A 14100-nucleotide genomic window follows, 5' to 3' on the forward strand; every position below is an offset into this window, starting at 1 on the left:
GTTCCGGGGGGCGGCGGGCGGCGTTCCGGGGGGCGGCGGCGCGGCCGTTAGCTGTCTGCAGAGGAGGCTGCGCCCCGGTGCTTGCCGCCCAGCTAAACCCGATTTTATTTCAGTTTTTGCTGCGGCTCCGGTCGGGTCCTCCCTCACCGTCGTCAGGGGACGCCGGGGAAGCCCCGAGGGAGTTCGGGGGAGTGCTGTGCCCGGGTTGCCTAGCGAGAACGTCGCCTCCCCTCTGTGACACTCCCCAGCGTCCAGACCGGTAAGGGACCAACGCTCCCGGGGTCAAACGCTGCCCGTGCTCCCGCAGTGAACGCCTTCCTTCGTGATTTTGCTGCAGGCTTCCTTTTGATAATGCAGTACAGCCCTAAACAGTTTTCGTAGCCCTCGTCTGAAAAAAGGTGTTGACTTTAGTAAGCAGAAAATGCTAAAATATCCCATTTAACAAAAATGTTCATCTTCATTTAAATGGATTTTGTTGCATGGAATTTAAACTTGTAATATTCCTGGTCTGCCAGGCAGTGACAGAACCTCCCAAGAAAAAGCGGATAGAAAAAATTACATAGCGTCTAATATGGAGACAGCTCTTCATAAAATGTATTTCAGCATCTCTTTGAAGACTTAATGACAAAGAACTTACTTTCCCTTAACTAATTATCTCTAAATCCTATTAAACAGCATTCATTACAAGGGTGGTATGAACAGCACAAGGCTGAACAGAGAATGGGCCAAATCCAAACATCTTGCCTTTAGCAGAAGGAAACAGCCACTTGTCTCAGCACTTTCACTTACCAAACCCCTCCAAAACCATGCTCCTTTGTTCTTTCCTCATTAAACCATCAACCTGGCAGCTGCCTACACAGAATGGTTGAGTGTCAAAATCCATGGAAGCTGACAGCCAGACTCCCACTGACTGTACCAGCCTTTGACCAGACCCACCTTTTCCTCAGAACACGGCATCTATCTCCTCTTTTAATCATTTCTGTGGGTGGCTTGCCTGTGTACGTGAATGCAACCTGATGGGAGTGTAGAGGTCCCTGCTCACTGCAGGGGGTTGGAATACATGACCTTTAAAGGTCCTTTCCAACCCAAACTTTCTGTGGTTCTATGAGTCTATTCGCTGAGGAATATAATGCCTGTTCCTGTAAGTGATTCATATGCTACTACCAATTTGCCTACATTCACAGCACTACCACAACGGGTTGTCACAGTACTATTAAACTTTTTGGACTAGAGGTCAGGGAAGTTGGGTCGCTCTCCTTAACACCTTCATTTTCTCCACCAGGTACATACAGACTCAAGCCGTGCTGCTGCTACATCTCTCACTGCTTGTTGAAACTCACTGACACCACACTGAAGAACAGCTGCTAAATCACATTTTTATTGTTTTTCAAGACACTTCAGTCAGTGTGCAGATGAAATTGTTGTACAAAGAAGTAATCTGGTGTCTGTCGGGTCTGGTGATTGAATAGAGGAGGCAACAAACCCCCACATTTAGAGGGTTAAAGAACACATTCCCCTCTCTAGGATCCTGACAACCACATAACTACAGGAATGTCTCTCTGAAGAGGGTCAGTCATCTTCAGCTGAAGTCCACAGTAGCGCAATTAGTCCTTGTCCTGGCTAAGGATGAAGGATATTGTTTGTTTCTGCTAGAAGTTTAGGGGAGAAACTGCCCTTCTACGAGGTTTTAAATATATTTCAGTACTAATTTTCTTACTCAAAACCACCTCGAAGTAAGGCAATAAATTGAGGCATACCTAAATAGTAAGTCCTGGAAAGAACCAACAAACGCACTTGCTTTCTTCCCAGCATCAAGCATACTTTGGGTAAGAAAACAAGTTGATTGATTTGGTTTCAGTGCAATTCCAAAACCACTCCACAGGTGAACTGCTGGCAGGGCACCAGTGCTCCGCTGTTATTACAAAACCCCACACAAAGGAGCACAGCCATAACTGCACAAAGCTCATTTCTTGCTGCAGTGCTGACCACTTTTGGCAGTGGTCACAGGAGCCCATTTTGCTTTGTGTTGCCTGAGATAATGGGCATTCCCACACAGCTCCTGCTCCTTCCGCTGAGATGTGCCTTCAAGAGAAAATGTTGTAGCTGCTCTAGGGAGATCACAAGTACTTGTCTGATCATGCTTTCAGAAGAAAGATGACGCAGAAGGTATATATTTCTAGACATGTTAACATGATTCAGCCTGCATTCACATTTCTGGAAATGCCTTGTGCCCTTTGTAATAATTCAAGACCACGGTTTTGCTTTTTGTTTTTTAAACCAATGCAATGTTCATTTATTTTTGTACTTACAAAAAGAGCCAACCCCATTGTGTCCCTCCCCCTCCCCCCCAAATGCCTTTTACAAACATTTAAAAATTAAAAAACAGATGATGACATGTTAATTTGGTAGAATTATTTTGAAACATAGCTTTTGTAATTAGAGTTCCATTTCCTACAAGATGACTTCGTAGAGATAGCCTGATTATCGGCCAAATAAAATTCCATATTACAAGTTAGCAAATTCTAGTACAAAAATAGTCCATGTGTTAGAACAGCCTTTTATTATTATTATTATTATTATATTCACAGGAAAGAGTCTATTGGCTGCATAATACCTTAATATTTATGAAATTTCTTTTTACGTGGCTCATTCATCTAATTTAATATAGTGTTGAGCCTCAATAAATCCTCAGGCAAAAACCCTAAACAGGGTTAAATATGTTGTTCAGTGTACTCTGAAGTACTGTGCTTTTCACAGGACATCCAAGAAACCCCACAAACAGTTCTCAGCTAGTTTTTGATATTAAAATGAGATCCAGATCCAAAAGGACCCCCCTGAAGTACATATCCACGACTTTCCATGGAAACAGAGGCCACAGCTTCGATGGTTAACTTTCACTTTGGAAATGGTCTAGCTCATCCATTCATCATTTTCACGAATCCACTGGTGAGCTTCTTTAAAAACTAAAGCAGGTCACTCCTGAAGCATCTGGGACCCTTACGGCACTGCCCTCTTCAGGAGTGTCCCTACTGACCGGGCTCTCGCTCCTCTTCTGTCTCTGGTTAATGCTGTTCAGCAGTTTCTCTCGGACCAGGCCCCGCAGGGAAAATCTGGGGAAATGCTACTTGTCTCTCAAGATGTCTAGCTGCTCTTGATACTCTGTGAAAAGCCTCTGGAAGCGGAGGTTCTGTCCAATAACAGGAAGAAGCTCTTTCAATAGTTCTCTCTTTCGTAAACCCTGCACAAAAACCACAAAAGCATCCTCAGAATGTATTACTTGTTATCATCAATATATTCCATAGAGCTGTTTAAGATTCCTACCCTTGTTCCTGCCTGGAAAGAACTCTGTATTTTATGTTCTTACTCTGTTTACTTGACTCCCAGAATAAAAACTGTCTTTACATTTATATACTCCTGAAGGTGCAGCTTCTGCAGTTACAGACTCCAGGCGTGACTCTGAGAAGGGAAGACATTTCATTGGCATGTCACTATTTCAAAGTAGCTGTCTGAAGAATGTGGAGACCTGAACATGCAGCTCTGCTCCATCTGCATGATACTCAAGACAGCATCAGAGCTGAGACTGTGGCAATAAGCATTTGTCTACAGTTTCACACAAAATGAATACAAGTGCAATGGGAGGAAGCCTGCTTATGAGATCACAGCAGAATATGGAAAAGGTTCCCAGGGTCAGCAAAAATAAGACAAGATTGCTTTTTTTCCCCTAAGTTTAATCATATTTTAAGTTCTATTGTCTATCCGTGAGCTGTAATTTTCATGGTGAACTCTTCCTCATTCTTCGTTAAACTATTATCAGGACTTACCATAACTGTTGATTCCCACTGACTTCCAGCTGAGTAATGGACTGGACCCAGTAAATCCTTGCATAATTCTCGCAAACGATATTCAAACCCTGAATGTTACCAGAAATAAAATCACATTCATAAGCATTTTGCTATATAGAACCACTCCACAATGTAACTGACAACATTCAAGAAAGAGTTACAAGTATCTACAATAAAATAAAGCCCAAACCATTGATTTCTAAAAAAGTCTATTATTTTTTTAACAGTAAGTCTTTGGAAAGATGATTTGTAAAGTATTTAGAATTCTGAAGGGTTTTATTTTAAGTTCTCATAATCAAAAACACTACCAAAGATGATCTACAATAGGGAGAAAAATTGAAGTAGTTACTTCTGTTTGTTTTAAGAGCTGCCCTGATCTCTGTTACTCACCCCTTCCCACATAAATATACCAGCTTTTAAAAAAAACAAAACAAAAAACATTGGAAAACTGACATTGTTCAACAGCCAGAGAACTAATACAAAAGAGAGATCACAAGAGTTGGAAAGCCACAACATGAAAACCAGTGAAAGAGAAAAGTTATTAGTTCGCATTTAATGGCAATATATGAATTTGGAAAACTGGAGTCAGAAGTAAAAGAAGTCCAACAATAAAACAACCAGACATCCTTCTGAAACACTAGAATATTACTAAACTGGAAGAGATCTCTCAAACCCTTAGCAAAAGAGCTTATAACAAAATTAAAATGGATCCGGTTAATATGCGTGAGTTTAAAAAAGTAAAATAAAACCTTAAATAAAAGGTTTAAAAGGTCTAAACACACAGTTTCCAGGCCGGCTTTATCCACTCAAATGTGAGAGGAGGGGAATTCTCTTGCAAGTACAAAAAGTCATCTGTACAAGAGTAACTTCCCAATCAAGGTATGGTAGATTGAATATTTTGATGGACTAGAACTCATTAAATGTTGAAATCATGACATGAATAAAGGGCCAATACTGCACGTATGGCAAAGCAGACCTCGCAGTGACATCCAGTGTATACACACACACAAGGCAGTAACATTTGTGCAGTACAAGATGAACCCTGCACACACAATAGAGAGGTTCTCAATTAGTGAAGACTTTTACAATTATAACTCTTTAACATATGACCCAAGATTAACATTTTAATTTCCACTGGGGAAGGACAGAAAGAATCATATGAAGTTCACCTAGCTCTTTTGTTAAAAAAGGTATGGGTCAAAAGGCAAGAATTAATGAGCTCAATTTTAATTCTGCCAACACCTACTAGGTGGCCTAACACAAACCATTTCCCTTCCCTCTGTGTAAAATAATCATACATGGTGAGGAATAAGGCTGAATTAATACAATGAGAACTACTATGTTTGGAATGCAGACAAGCAGAGATACAACAGAGATCTTTAGAATCCAAGAAGCATAAAGTCAGTTGATTAACCTTATTTAACATAATAGCATAGAGATATAGTGTGTTCAAATGTAAGAGCGACACAAGCACCCTTTCTTGAGGGTTTCTTTCCTCACAGAATTTAATCTGTGGAGCTCATCAGTACAGGCTGTTGATATTTTAGAACGTAAAAGTAGTATAAAGTGCAAGTAGCACAAGCAAATTCTCTGTAGTTTAATGTGCTGTGGTACAAAGCATCAGACTGAGCAACCCTTCTGTTTCACATCAGGCAGCAATCATCATTTGGCTGAGGAATATTTTACAAGGTGCTGCTGGTTCTTCTGAAACATCTGTAGTTGCTGCCAGATAATACATATGATATGCCTGACACATCACTGGACTTTTTTACAATGCAATTCCTACCACTGAAGTCCGCAGATGGCACTGTTTCCCCAGACCATGATCTGTTCAGTGTATCAAAATAGGATTCCTGAGTACTGAGCACTACAGGAAGCAAATGCACTTCAGCAGTTTGCTTTGGTTTTAAGTAAACACTGAGTCCAGAAGCCAAGTGCTAAAAGGAGAACGTGAAGTGCAATCACCCATAAACATGACGTGAATAGAGTGTTTCTTAAAAGTCCATCAGAGCTGCAAAGAAGTAACATACCATGGCAGGTCTCACCTTCATTAACTAGGTACCGTGCATAGATAAGGAGCCAGTGGCGATATTCGTGACTGGATTGTAACATAAGTGCTGCTGCTATCTGGTTCTCCAGGTATGCAAGTGTTGTTTCTTGTTGCACTAAATGAGGCATGGAGAACAATCTTGCAGCTTGCCTTCCTGAACTACAAAACCAAAAAATTAACATACCAGCCATAAAATAGTAGTTTAACCTATTTTCAGAGTACAAACTATTCTACACTCATCTTTCAGAGGCACCTAGTGCTTCCAGAGGTCAAGCTTTTGATAAAGAAAGACAGCACTTCATAGCAAACTTCCCTCACACTGGACCATTTACACCTAGCAAGGTCCACGAAGGGTTTTCTGCTTCCTGTTCTTTTTCTCTTCCTTTCATCTGTCTTTTTAAAAACACACACTTATCAGTGACCAAGTGCTCCTAAATGTTTATGAGTAATTAAGATGACTGCCTTTATCTTTCTTTGCCTGTCACAGGTGAAAGTCACAAAATAAACACAAGATATAAAGTTATCCTAAAGCACTGAAAGTATTTCTTGAAAATAAATGTATTGTCATAAGAAAGCTAACTTGAAAAAAGTAACCAGTGATTTCCTTTTTGAAAAAAATGCTAATTTTCTGTCTGGTATTTTCTCACTCTCAAAAAAAGAGTGGTGTTTGTTTGGATTTCAAATATTTTTCCTGATTAATTCCCCTCATACCTCCAAGAAAATAGCAATAAAAATCTTACAACTCTGTACAGTTTCTCTCAGCAAAAAAATTAAACTCAGATGTGAAGGACAGAAATAGCAAAGAAATCTGCTTGGGAAATCTAATTCAAATCCAGGTGAAGATGGGCTATTAAATTACATACACGCATCTGCTCTGGCTCACGCAGTTCCCTGGTGGTATTTTCAAATGTTAAAAATATGCATTAGATGACTAATCACTCAACTTTCTCAAAGACTTTATTAAATAGATCCCTTGAGGACAACTAACTACTCAAAATTTGTAGGTCTATTTCAGAAAGCTGGTAAACTAAAAATTAATATGTAAAATGTAAGAAATTCAGTTTAGCTAATCAAAATATTACCTGTACAGAATTGTCAAATACTTTACCCACCCAATACAGAGAAGCCTTAAAATGATTAAGTTTAGAGCACGCTTTCCTGCCCCCCAGACAATGTCAAAACAACATTAAGGTACAGACTGTAATTGTGCAAAGGTGTAAAACACCACTGTATGAGCTACTTATAATTTCAGAGCTATTAGCATCTTAAGAATTAATTCACTGATTCACGCACATGAATAAATAATAGGAAAAAAAGAAGACAAACATGCTGATCAAATGAAGCAAGTAAGTGCATACTTTGATGTTCGTCCCTGTATAACAGCTAAGGGCCCAGAACACAGCATGGCTTCTTGGGATGGTAAACTATTCCTGAAGTCTGCACATTGTGCTAGAGAGTCCTGTTTGTCAGAAACAAGATTCCTGAAAAAAAGCAAACAAACCAAAAACAAGTTTGAAGAGAGTAGGCAGTGATACCAGGGGATCCAGCTCTGTTCTGCCTCAAAGCCTGACTTGTATGTTCACAGGTAACCAAAAAAATATCACCAAGGTGTTCAAGAATTCCATGGACCCCAACTGTTTCCACTCCATGTTCAAATTCTGCTTGTGCTGTCACAGAAATGTACCTCCAACCCCTAAAGTCCACAACATTAATTGTATAATACAATTCAGCATTAGTTTTGAAGGAAATGAACTTTCTACTTGTCATTTTACATCTTATAAGAAGTCATTCCCCAGAACGAAGACTGGAGTGAATAGAGGTAATGACTTTCTCATTAATAACTTAATTTTATCTCATGCCAGGTCACCCCACCCACGAGACAAGTCATCACAGATCACACACATTGACAATCTTTCCCACACATTACAGCTATTCCTTCATATGGAGGGAGTTGACAGTTAGAGCTGGCATTTCCACAGCTAATCAATGATATAATTTCCACTGGTTTGAGATGCCAAGGGAATCACTGACTCAAACCAATGCCAAGTTTAGACCTCCAGACAGCTCAGAGGTAAAATGGCACAAATATTTCCCAGTAAATACCCTTTATTGCTTTAGCATGTTTAAATTTGGATGATGACTAAATGAGTTGCTCTTTTATGTATTTCCAAAGCTGTGGTACAAAATAAGAAGTGACAACAAATTCAGAATTATGGCTGAGAGCCTGTCCCCTGCTTACTGACCGGGAAAATTTTTGCATAATTTCTTAATTTATCTAAAGAACAAACAAGGTGTTTTATTTCTTTTCCAAAGATTCACATCAAGTAGTTCACTAATAACAATTATTCTAAGTAGGAGTTAAAACAATAAGCCCTTTCATCAAGCACACTCATTACACTAAGTACAACAATTATATCAAGACTGCAACATGTTTTTTCCTTTTAGAAAGACAACACAGAATCTGTTTTGGAAAGACAGTGTAAACAGTCATGGAAATTTTTTAATGGGAACTTAGGCTTTCCCCATGGATTCTCTTAATTCTGTCAAGGCATATCTGATACCCAGTAAGGCACAGACTCTTACCTAGCCTCTCCTTGTGTTTAGGACATCAGTAACGACTCTTCCATGGGAATTCTCTGATGTATAATGTTTTCTTCCCTCCTCCCCTACCTGACTTACTATCTTCATTAAACTTTTACATTGTGGAGATAAATAGCTCTTTTCAAACTTGACTGCTCATCAGATCAAAAAAAATATTAAGGAGTGATGGGAACTGACAAAGTCACATACATATTCAGGATGGGAGTGCATAGGTCTTATTTTCTCTAGAAACTGACCACAATTATTTTAACATGTCTGAACTCCCAACAAAACTCTGAAAATTGTTTTGACAAATTTTTCAGAACTGCATTCTTTTACATAAAAAAGTAAATTATAAGGCTAGATTATCTTTAATCATTGTCAACTGCTTGACAGATTCAACTGATGTACATCAGCAAAAGTACATATAGGTGTCTATCAATAAATCAAACAGTATGTACTGTGTAGGAGAAAGTAAGCTGTAGTTTATAATTTTAAAAATTTATTTTAAACATAACAAATCATAAGAATATAAAGCCTAGACATATAATAGTGAACCAAAGCAAACCCAAGTCTGGCATGTGATCCTACTCAGAATAACCTTCAAAATATGGAGTGAAACAGTAAATCAGAACACACATCAGCAGTTCAGCTAAACTGTAAAAGCCGGAAATAATATGTAACTTACCATGTAGAAAGAGAAGGATTAAAACAGTATGCCTTTCCATCAGACATGCTCATTACAGGTATACCATGCTGAGTCAGCAAGATTTGAGACACAGTTGCATCACTTCCTACAAGTCAAATCAGACCAAAGTATTTCATTTGGAGTCTTGCGTAACATTGATAATGGTAAAAAATGCTATCCACCATTAATTAACAGTCATAGTAACCAATTGAAGAAGGTTCAGTCAATGTTATTCTAAGCACTGACAGGAAAGTCAGGACACAAGATAAGGATGGTAAGCACCAGGCTTAGTGCAGCAGCACTGCAATCACTCATGCAAAATATGTTATCAATCTTGATGCTGCAACTTATAAAGAACATGGCCTTAACTGGAAACATTTTCCATATCTAGGGGCAATCTTCAGCAATTCTGCCATGTCTTCTGTAACCTGAGAGCCTTCATCTGTCTTTTTTCCCATTAAGTTACAATTCTGAAAAGAAGCACTTAAAGTGTGCTCTCTAAGAACACAGCATATGTGGGATAGCTGGAGTCTCTCATTTCCCAGCATATTCCAGGCCCAGGGTTTGTGCATGTAACTGCTAATGAAGACATTTGCAAACTGCTAGTACAACTACTTCTCTATGTAGTTTTGATTAGTACTGTATGAATTAAAGCTAAAATAGAAGCCAATATGCTCTGAGATACTGCTTTTTTGATGATTTGTTTTGTGCCAGATGTTGGCAATGATAGAAACTGAAACTTAAAATAACCAATTAGAAGATAATCAGTTGGTTTTCACTGTTAAGATAATAAACATGAATTACACACAAAGAAATTGCCGTAATAGCTGATTTACATTAAATATTTATTCTGTGATCTTCACAGCACTGAATTTTCACATTCAGAAGCAAGTCAGAATACAATAAGCTACAGAATCTTGTACAAGTCTGCTACCTGCTGATACTCTTATCTCAGTTATTTCTATAGTATTTCAACTTTCCTTTATTACACAATAACAAAGGAAAATTTTTTTAGGCTTTTTGGGTTCTATATAATTTCAGCATATTCATAAATAGCACTAAACAGTACAGGTGGGCTCAACGGTAACTAAATGACCCCTTTTATTACCTGAAAATATTGTTTGCAAAGACTCGTCTCTAACAATGGCTGTCTGCTTGTGAACATCCCTGAAAGACAAAAGGACAAGTCTGCAGTTTACAAGCAACTGAAAGCTCCAGATTTGTTTAACAAATGCACTACTTCGATATTCATGACAAATTGGGGATTTTTTTTTTGAGTTTGGTTGTGGTTTTTTGTTTGTTTTGACATTTTCTTCATTGCTCCAACAAAATTATTTTGGCAGACTCAAACCCCTTACGGCAAGACAGAAGTCAATAGCAGAGAACAACTTTTATGGCTCTTTATCAGGAAACCTCATTACAGCTAAGCAAACAGTAAGGATCCAAATAACTCCTTTAGGAGCTCTGACTTGCATAAAACATTAGATTAAATTCAACCACTGTAAACAAGTTACTGCAGTTTTTATCTTGGTATCTTGAAGATAATTCATTAAGTATGATGGAAGATGGAATTATCGTTGTTTCTCCTACCCACCTCCCCCAATCCATTCCATATACATGACAAGCTTATTCTAGGGAGGTTGTTTAAACTAGTAACTTCTAGCTGATCCTTTATCTTCCTTCTAGAAACAAGTTCTATATTATGGACTGTCCTAGAACAGAGAAGAAACAGGATTCAAGTCCTACCCAGTTAACTCTTCATGTTATACCCAAAAGTGGACTTGTGCTCAGGCCTGATATGGTGCAAGCCTAAGTTCCAACAGCAATACATCAACACAATTGAAGTTACCTATAAAAATCAGCCCAGTCAGCTGCTGCAGCCTAACATGGTACTTACCAAACAGAGAGCGTAGCAGCAGTGGTGAGAGCCATGATGTAAGAACCTGTGCAATGCAGGGTGGAAATAGGCGTATTCAATATTATAGGAGGAAGAAGGCGACGACCACAAGCTGAAAATACTGACAATGTTCGTTTCTCACAGGCTACACTTACAATCTCACTAAAAAAAAAAAATAAATCCAAGAAGAAACATTTACATTTTGTCAAATGTGAGTAGCATAAAACCACACTGATTTTTTAAGATTTCTTGCACTAATTCCCCAAAAGGTAACTATTACAGCTTTTAAAAAACTCCTTGATATCAAGAAGAAAGGTCAAAAACTAGACAGATTTTTAGTATACATATATTTTTAATATATATAAATATATATAATCTGTGTGTGTACATATATACATACACAGGTGCATTCCATGCCTCCTTAATTTGATTATAACTGTGATAATCTAAGAAGATGGGCAAGAGAAGGTTTGCAGGCAAAGACAATGTCTTGTGTTAGACAAAGGGGCCTAGCTAGAAATGTCAGTAAAGCTTTTGAGTATATATAAGCTCTTCTTCAGGCCTGTACTTGTATTTATATTTAAAATCTGCTTCTTTTTTGGACCTGAACACAGCTCAGGCTTCAGAAATATACTTTCAGTTTAAACTCTGAGGTTGGAACTAAGCAAAGTTGAGAAAAATAAAGATTAAAAATAGCAGAAGACTCAGGAAAATACTTCTAAATCTCAAAGCATCCTGTTTCAAATGTTTAATTCTTCAATAGCTAGCACTTGAACAACTGTCACTTACCATGATTTAGTCAACTTTAATGAAGAAATTTAGAGGAGAAATGTAAATATACAAGAAAATAGTTGTAACTGGCTAATGAGAATCTGTGATGATTTAAAATTGCATAGAGCTAATACTTGGAGTGAAACTGGTCTTAAGACTAAGGACAGTATATATATTTTTATCCACAAACCACATATTATGAAAGATTGTGTAAAAATTAGTGGGGGGATGATAAAACCAGCAATAGCAGTCGACAACAGAAAGAAGTCAGAATCCCTACAAAAAACTCCACAGGATAAGAGTTTAAAAAGCATCAATGTATTAACCAGGTTAGGTGGAAGAGAAATAGGGTATCTTGAGCCAAGCACAAAGAATCACAAAAATCCCTAACAGAAGTGCATCCAGTTAATCAACTTTTCTAAATAAGTAGATTAAAATACCTACTCTACTTATTTGTAAATATGTGGGTTTAGGCATAATTAACTTCCTGTAAAGTGCACATCTGTGCCCCTAAAAATGTATTCTGGCCTTCAGGATCCTCTTCCTTCAAAATATACACTCTTACCAGCTTCCTGCCGCAGTGAGAATTCGACTGGTGAGGACTGTCTCCCATTCCTTTCCTTCTCGATTACACTTTAACCTACTCAGCTTTGAACCTCCCACTGTGGTCATTTCATTCTCCACTTCCAGGTACATTGATGGATCTGAACTTACCTGAAATACAGTAAAATAAAAGACTTTTTGGAAGAGGAAAAGAACTACTCAAAAAAGCAGCAACAGCCATTAGATCCAAAACAATGCCTTCTTTAAGAACAGATTTAAGTATGGCATTCTCTGTTTAAAGTGACTTCAAGATATACTGTGACACTTGGAAAGAAGCAGACCTCCGAAAATCAGTCTTGGCTAGAACACCAATAATTTCTCTGTATTTGGAGCATAAGAATAAAGAAAGGTTGTGCTAGTCTGCTCCGTAATTAAGGGCACCAGATCAAGTCTAGATGTGCCCAGTCTCCCTACAATCTTGCAATTAGAACCAGACTACCACAGCCTAAATATGCAGAAAAATTATTTCATTAAATACCTAAAGAAAACTCCTTGCCAGTCTCTTTGAATGTAGAGCACCTCCAGAGAGCTCTCAGAAAATACTTGGTTTTCTCTTCAGCAGTGTACTACCAACACAACTGTAATAACAATGCAGTAGTTACTCCTGTTGAACACTCTTAACAACACACTTCAGTTAACCAGGAGGAGGGACTGATGAACCAGAGGTATTCCTCTTTAAATTTTAGCTAGTTCAGAAGTGTCCTATTTTTAGCTGATTTGTCATTAATTTTTCTCATATAGACACATTCTTAGAAGCTGAAGTAGACCATCTTGCTTGCTTGAACAAATACACATATTCAAATGTTAATTTATCAAAGGATCTAAATAATTGAAGAATATAAATATATATATAATCCTGCATTTTTTTTTAAGTATTAAGCTTTTTTCACTATAGTCCACTTACTTGCAAAGTAAATGATTTCTGTGGGATTGGGGTTGGCAATTTAAGTGCTAATGCTGGTGCAGAGATGCAAGCAGCATCCTTCTCAGAAGCCAGTGTAGCTGGGGACTGGAAAAAACATAATTGCAAAAGTAGTTAAATTTTTCCATGAAAAAAAGTTAAAACCAAAGATCTTATAGACTGATTTTAAAGAGACTTACAAAAAAATTTCCAAATAATGCAAATTGCAATATTAATTTTTTTCAATTAATTGAATAAATATAAGTTTTTTTAATATAGCTTCTAAGAATTAACAAACCCAAAACAAACTAGATGTGTGGGGTTTTTTTTAATAACACCCCTCCTTTTAAGCTCAACGAATTAATGGAAATTCTGGTATACTGCATGGAAAAGCTAAGCTCTGAATACTGAAAACAGAGGGATCTATATGACCTGAAATTATGGAAACTCTAATGCAACTTACTATTTCACCCTTCCTAGGGAACTCATAGCCATTTAAGTCATTGTATCTAAGCCACTCTCTTGTGCTTGGGCAACTCTCCATCAAAGAACACCAAAACCTGATGGCATTTCATTTTATTCTATACAGACGTTTGGCAGGCTATCAATACTTAGCATGCTGGTACAGTTCAGTAGGTAGCTGCATATTTATATAAAGGATGGACACATTTCAACACCATGTGCATCTACTTTTTATAAACTTAAATATTAAAAAGAATAAGTTTAAAGACAAGGAAGAGGAATGGCTAAAAATTCTGAGGGACTAAC

At 37.8% G+C, this 14100-nt stretch overlaps 1 protein-coding gene across 1 annotated transcript in view; it reads right to left on the reverse strand.

The window, feature by feature from the left end:
- Positions 1 to 2262: 2262 nt before the first annotated feature.
- LOC113486135 (protein HIRA) overlaps positions 2263 to 14100 on the reverse strand; it is a 30087-nt gene continuing 18249 nt past the window's right edge. The window contains exons 16-24 of the mRNA XM_026859837.1: positions 13336 to 13440; positions 12394 to 12542; positions 11058 to 11219; positions 10269 to 10327; positions 9161 to 9266; positions 7251 to 7373; positions 5888 to 6051; positions 3822 to 3910; positions 2263 to 3238 (exon numbers count right to left, since the gene is read on the reverse strand). Of these exons, the coding sequence (XP_026715638.1) occupies positions 3122 to 3238; positions 3822 to 3910; positions 5888 to 6051; positions 7251 to 7373; positions 9161 to 9266; positions 10269 to 10327; positions 11058 to 11219; positions 12394 to 12542; positions 13336 to 13440 (1074 nt within the window). The 3' untranslated portion in view covers positions 2263 to 3121. The remainder of the gene's footprint in view (positions 3239 to 3821; positions 3911 to 5887; positions 6052 to 7250; positions 7374 to 9160; positions 9267 to 10268; positions 10328 to 11057; positions 11220 to 12393; positions 12543 to 13335; positions 13441 to 14100) is intronic.

Source organism: Athene cunicularia, assembly GCF_003259725.1.
Source record: "Athene cunicularia isolate RWA chromosome 15 unlocalized genomic scaffold, athCun1 chr15_part1, whole genome shotgun sequence".
Lineage (NCBI taxonomy): Eukaryota > Metazoa > Chordata > Aves > Strigiformes > Strigidae > Athene > Athene cunicularia.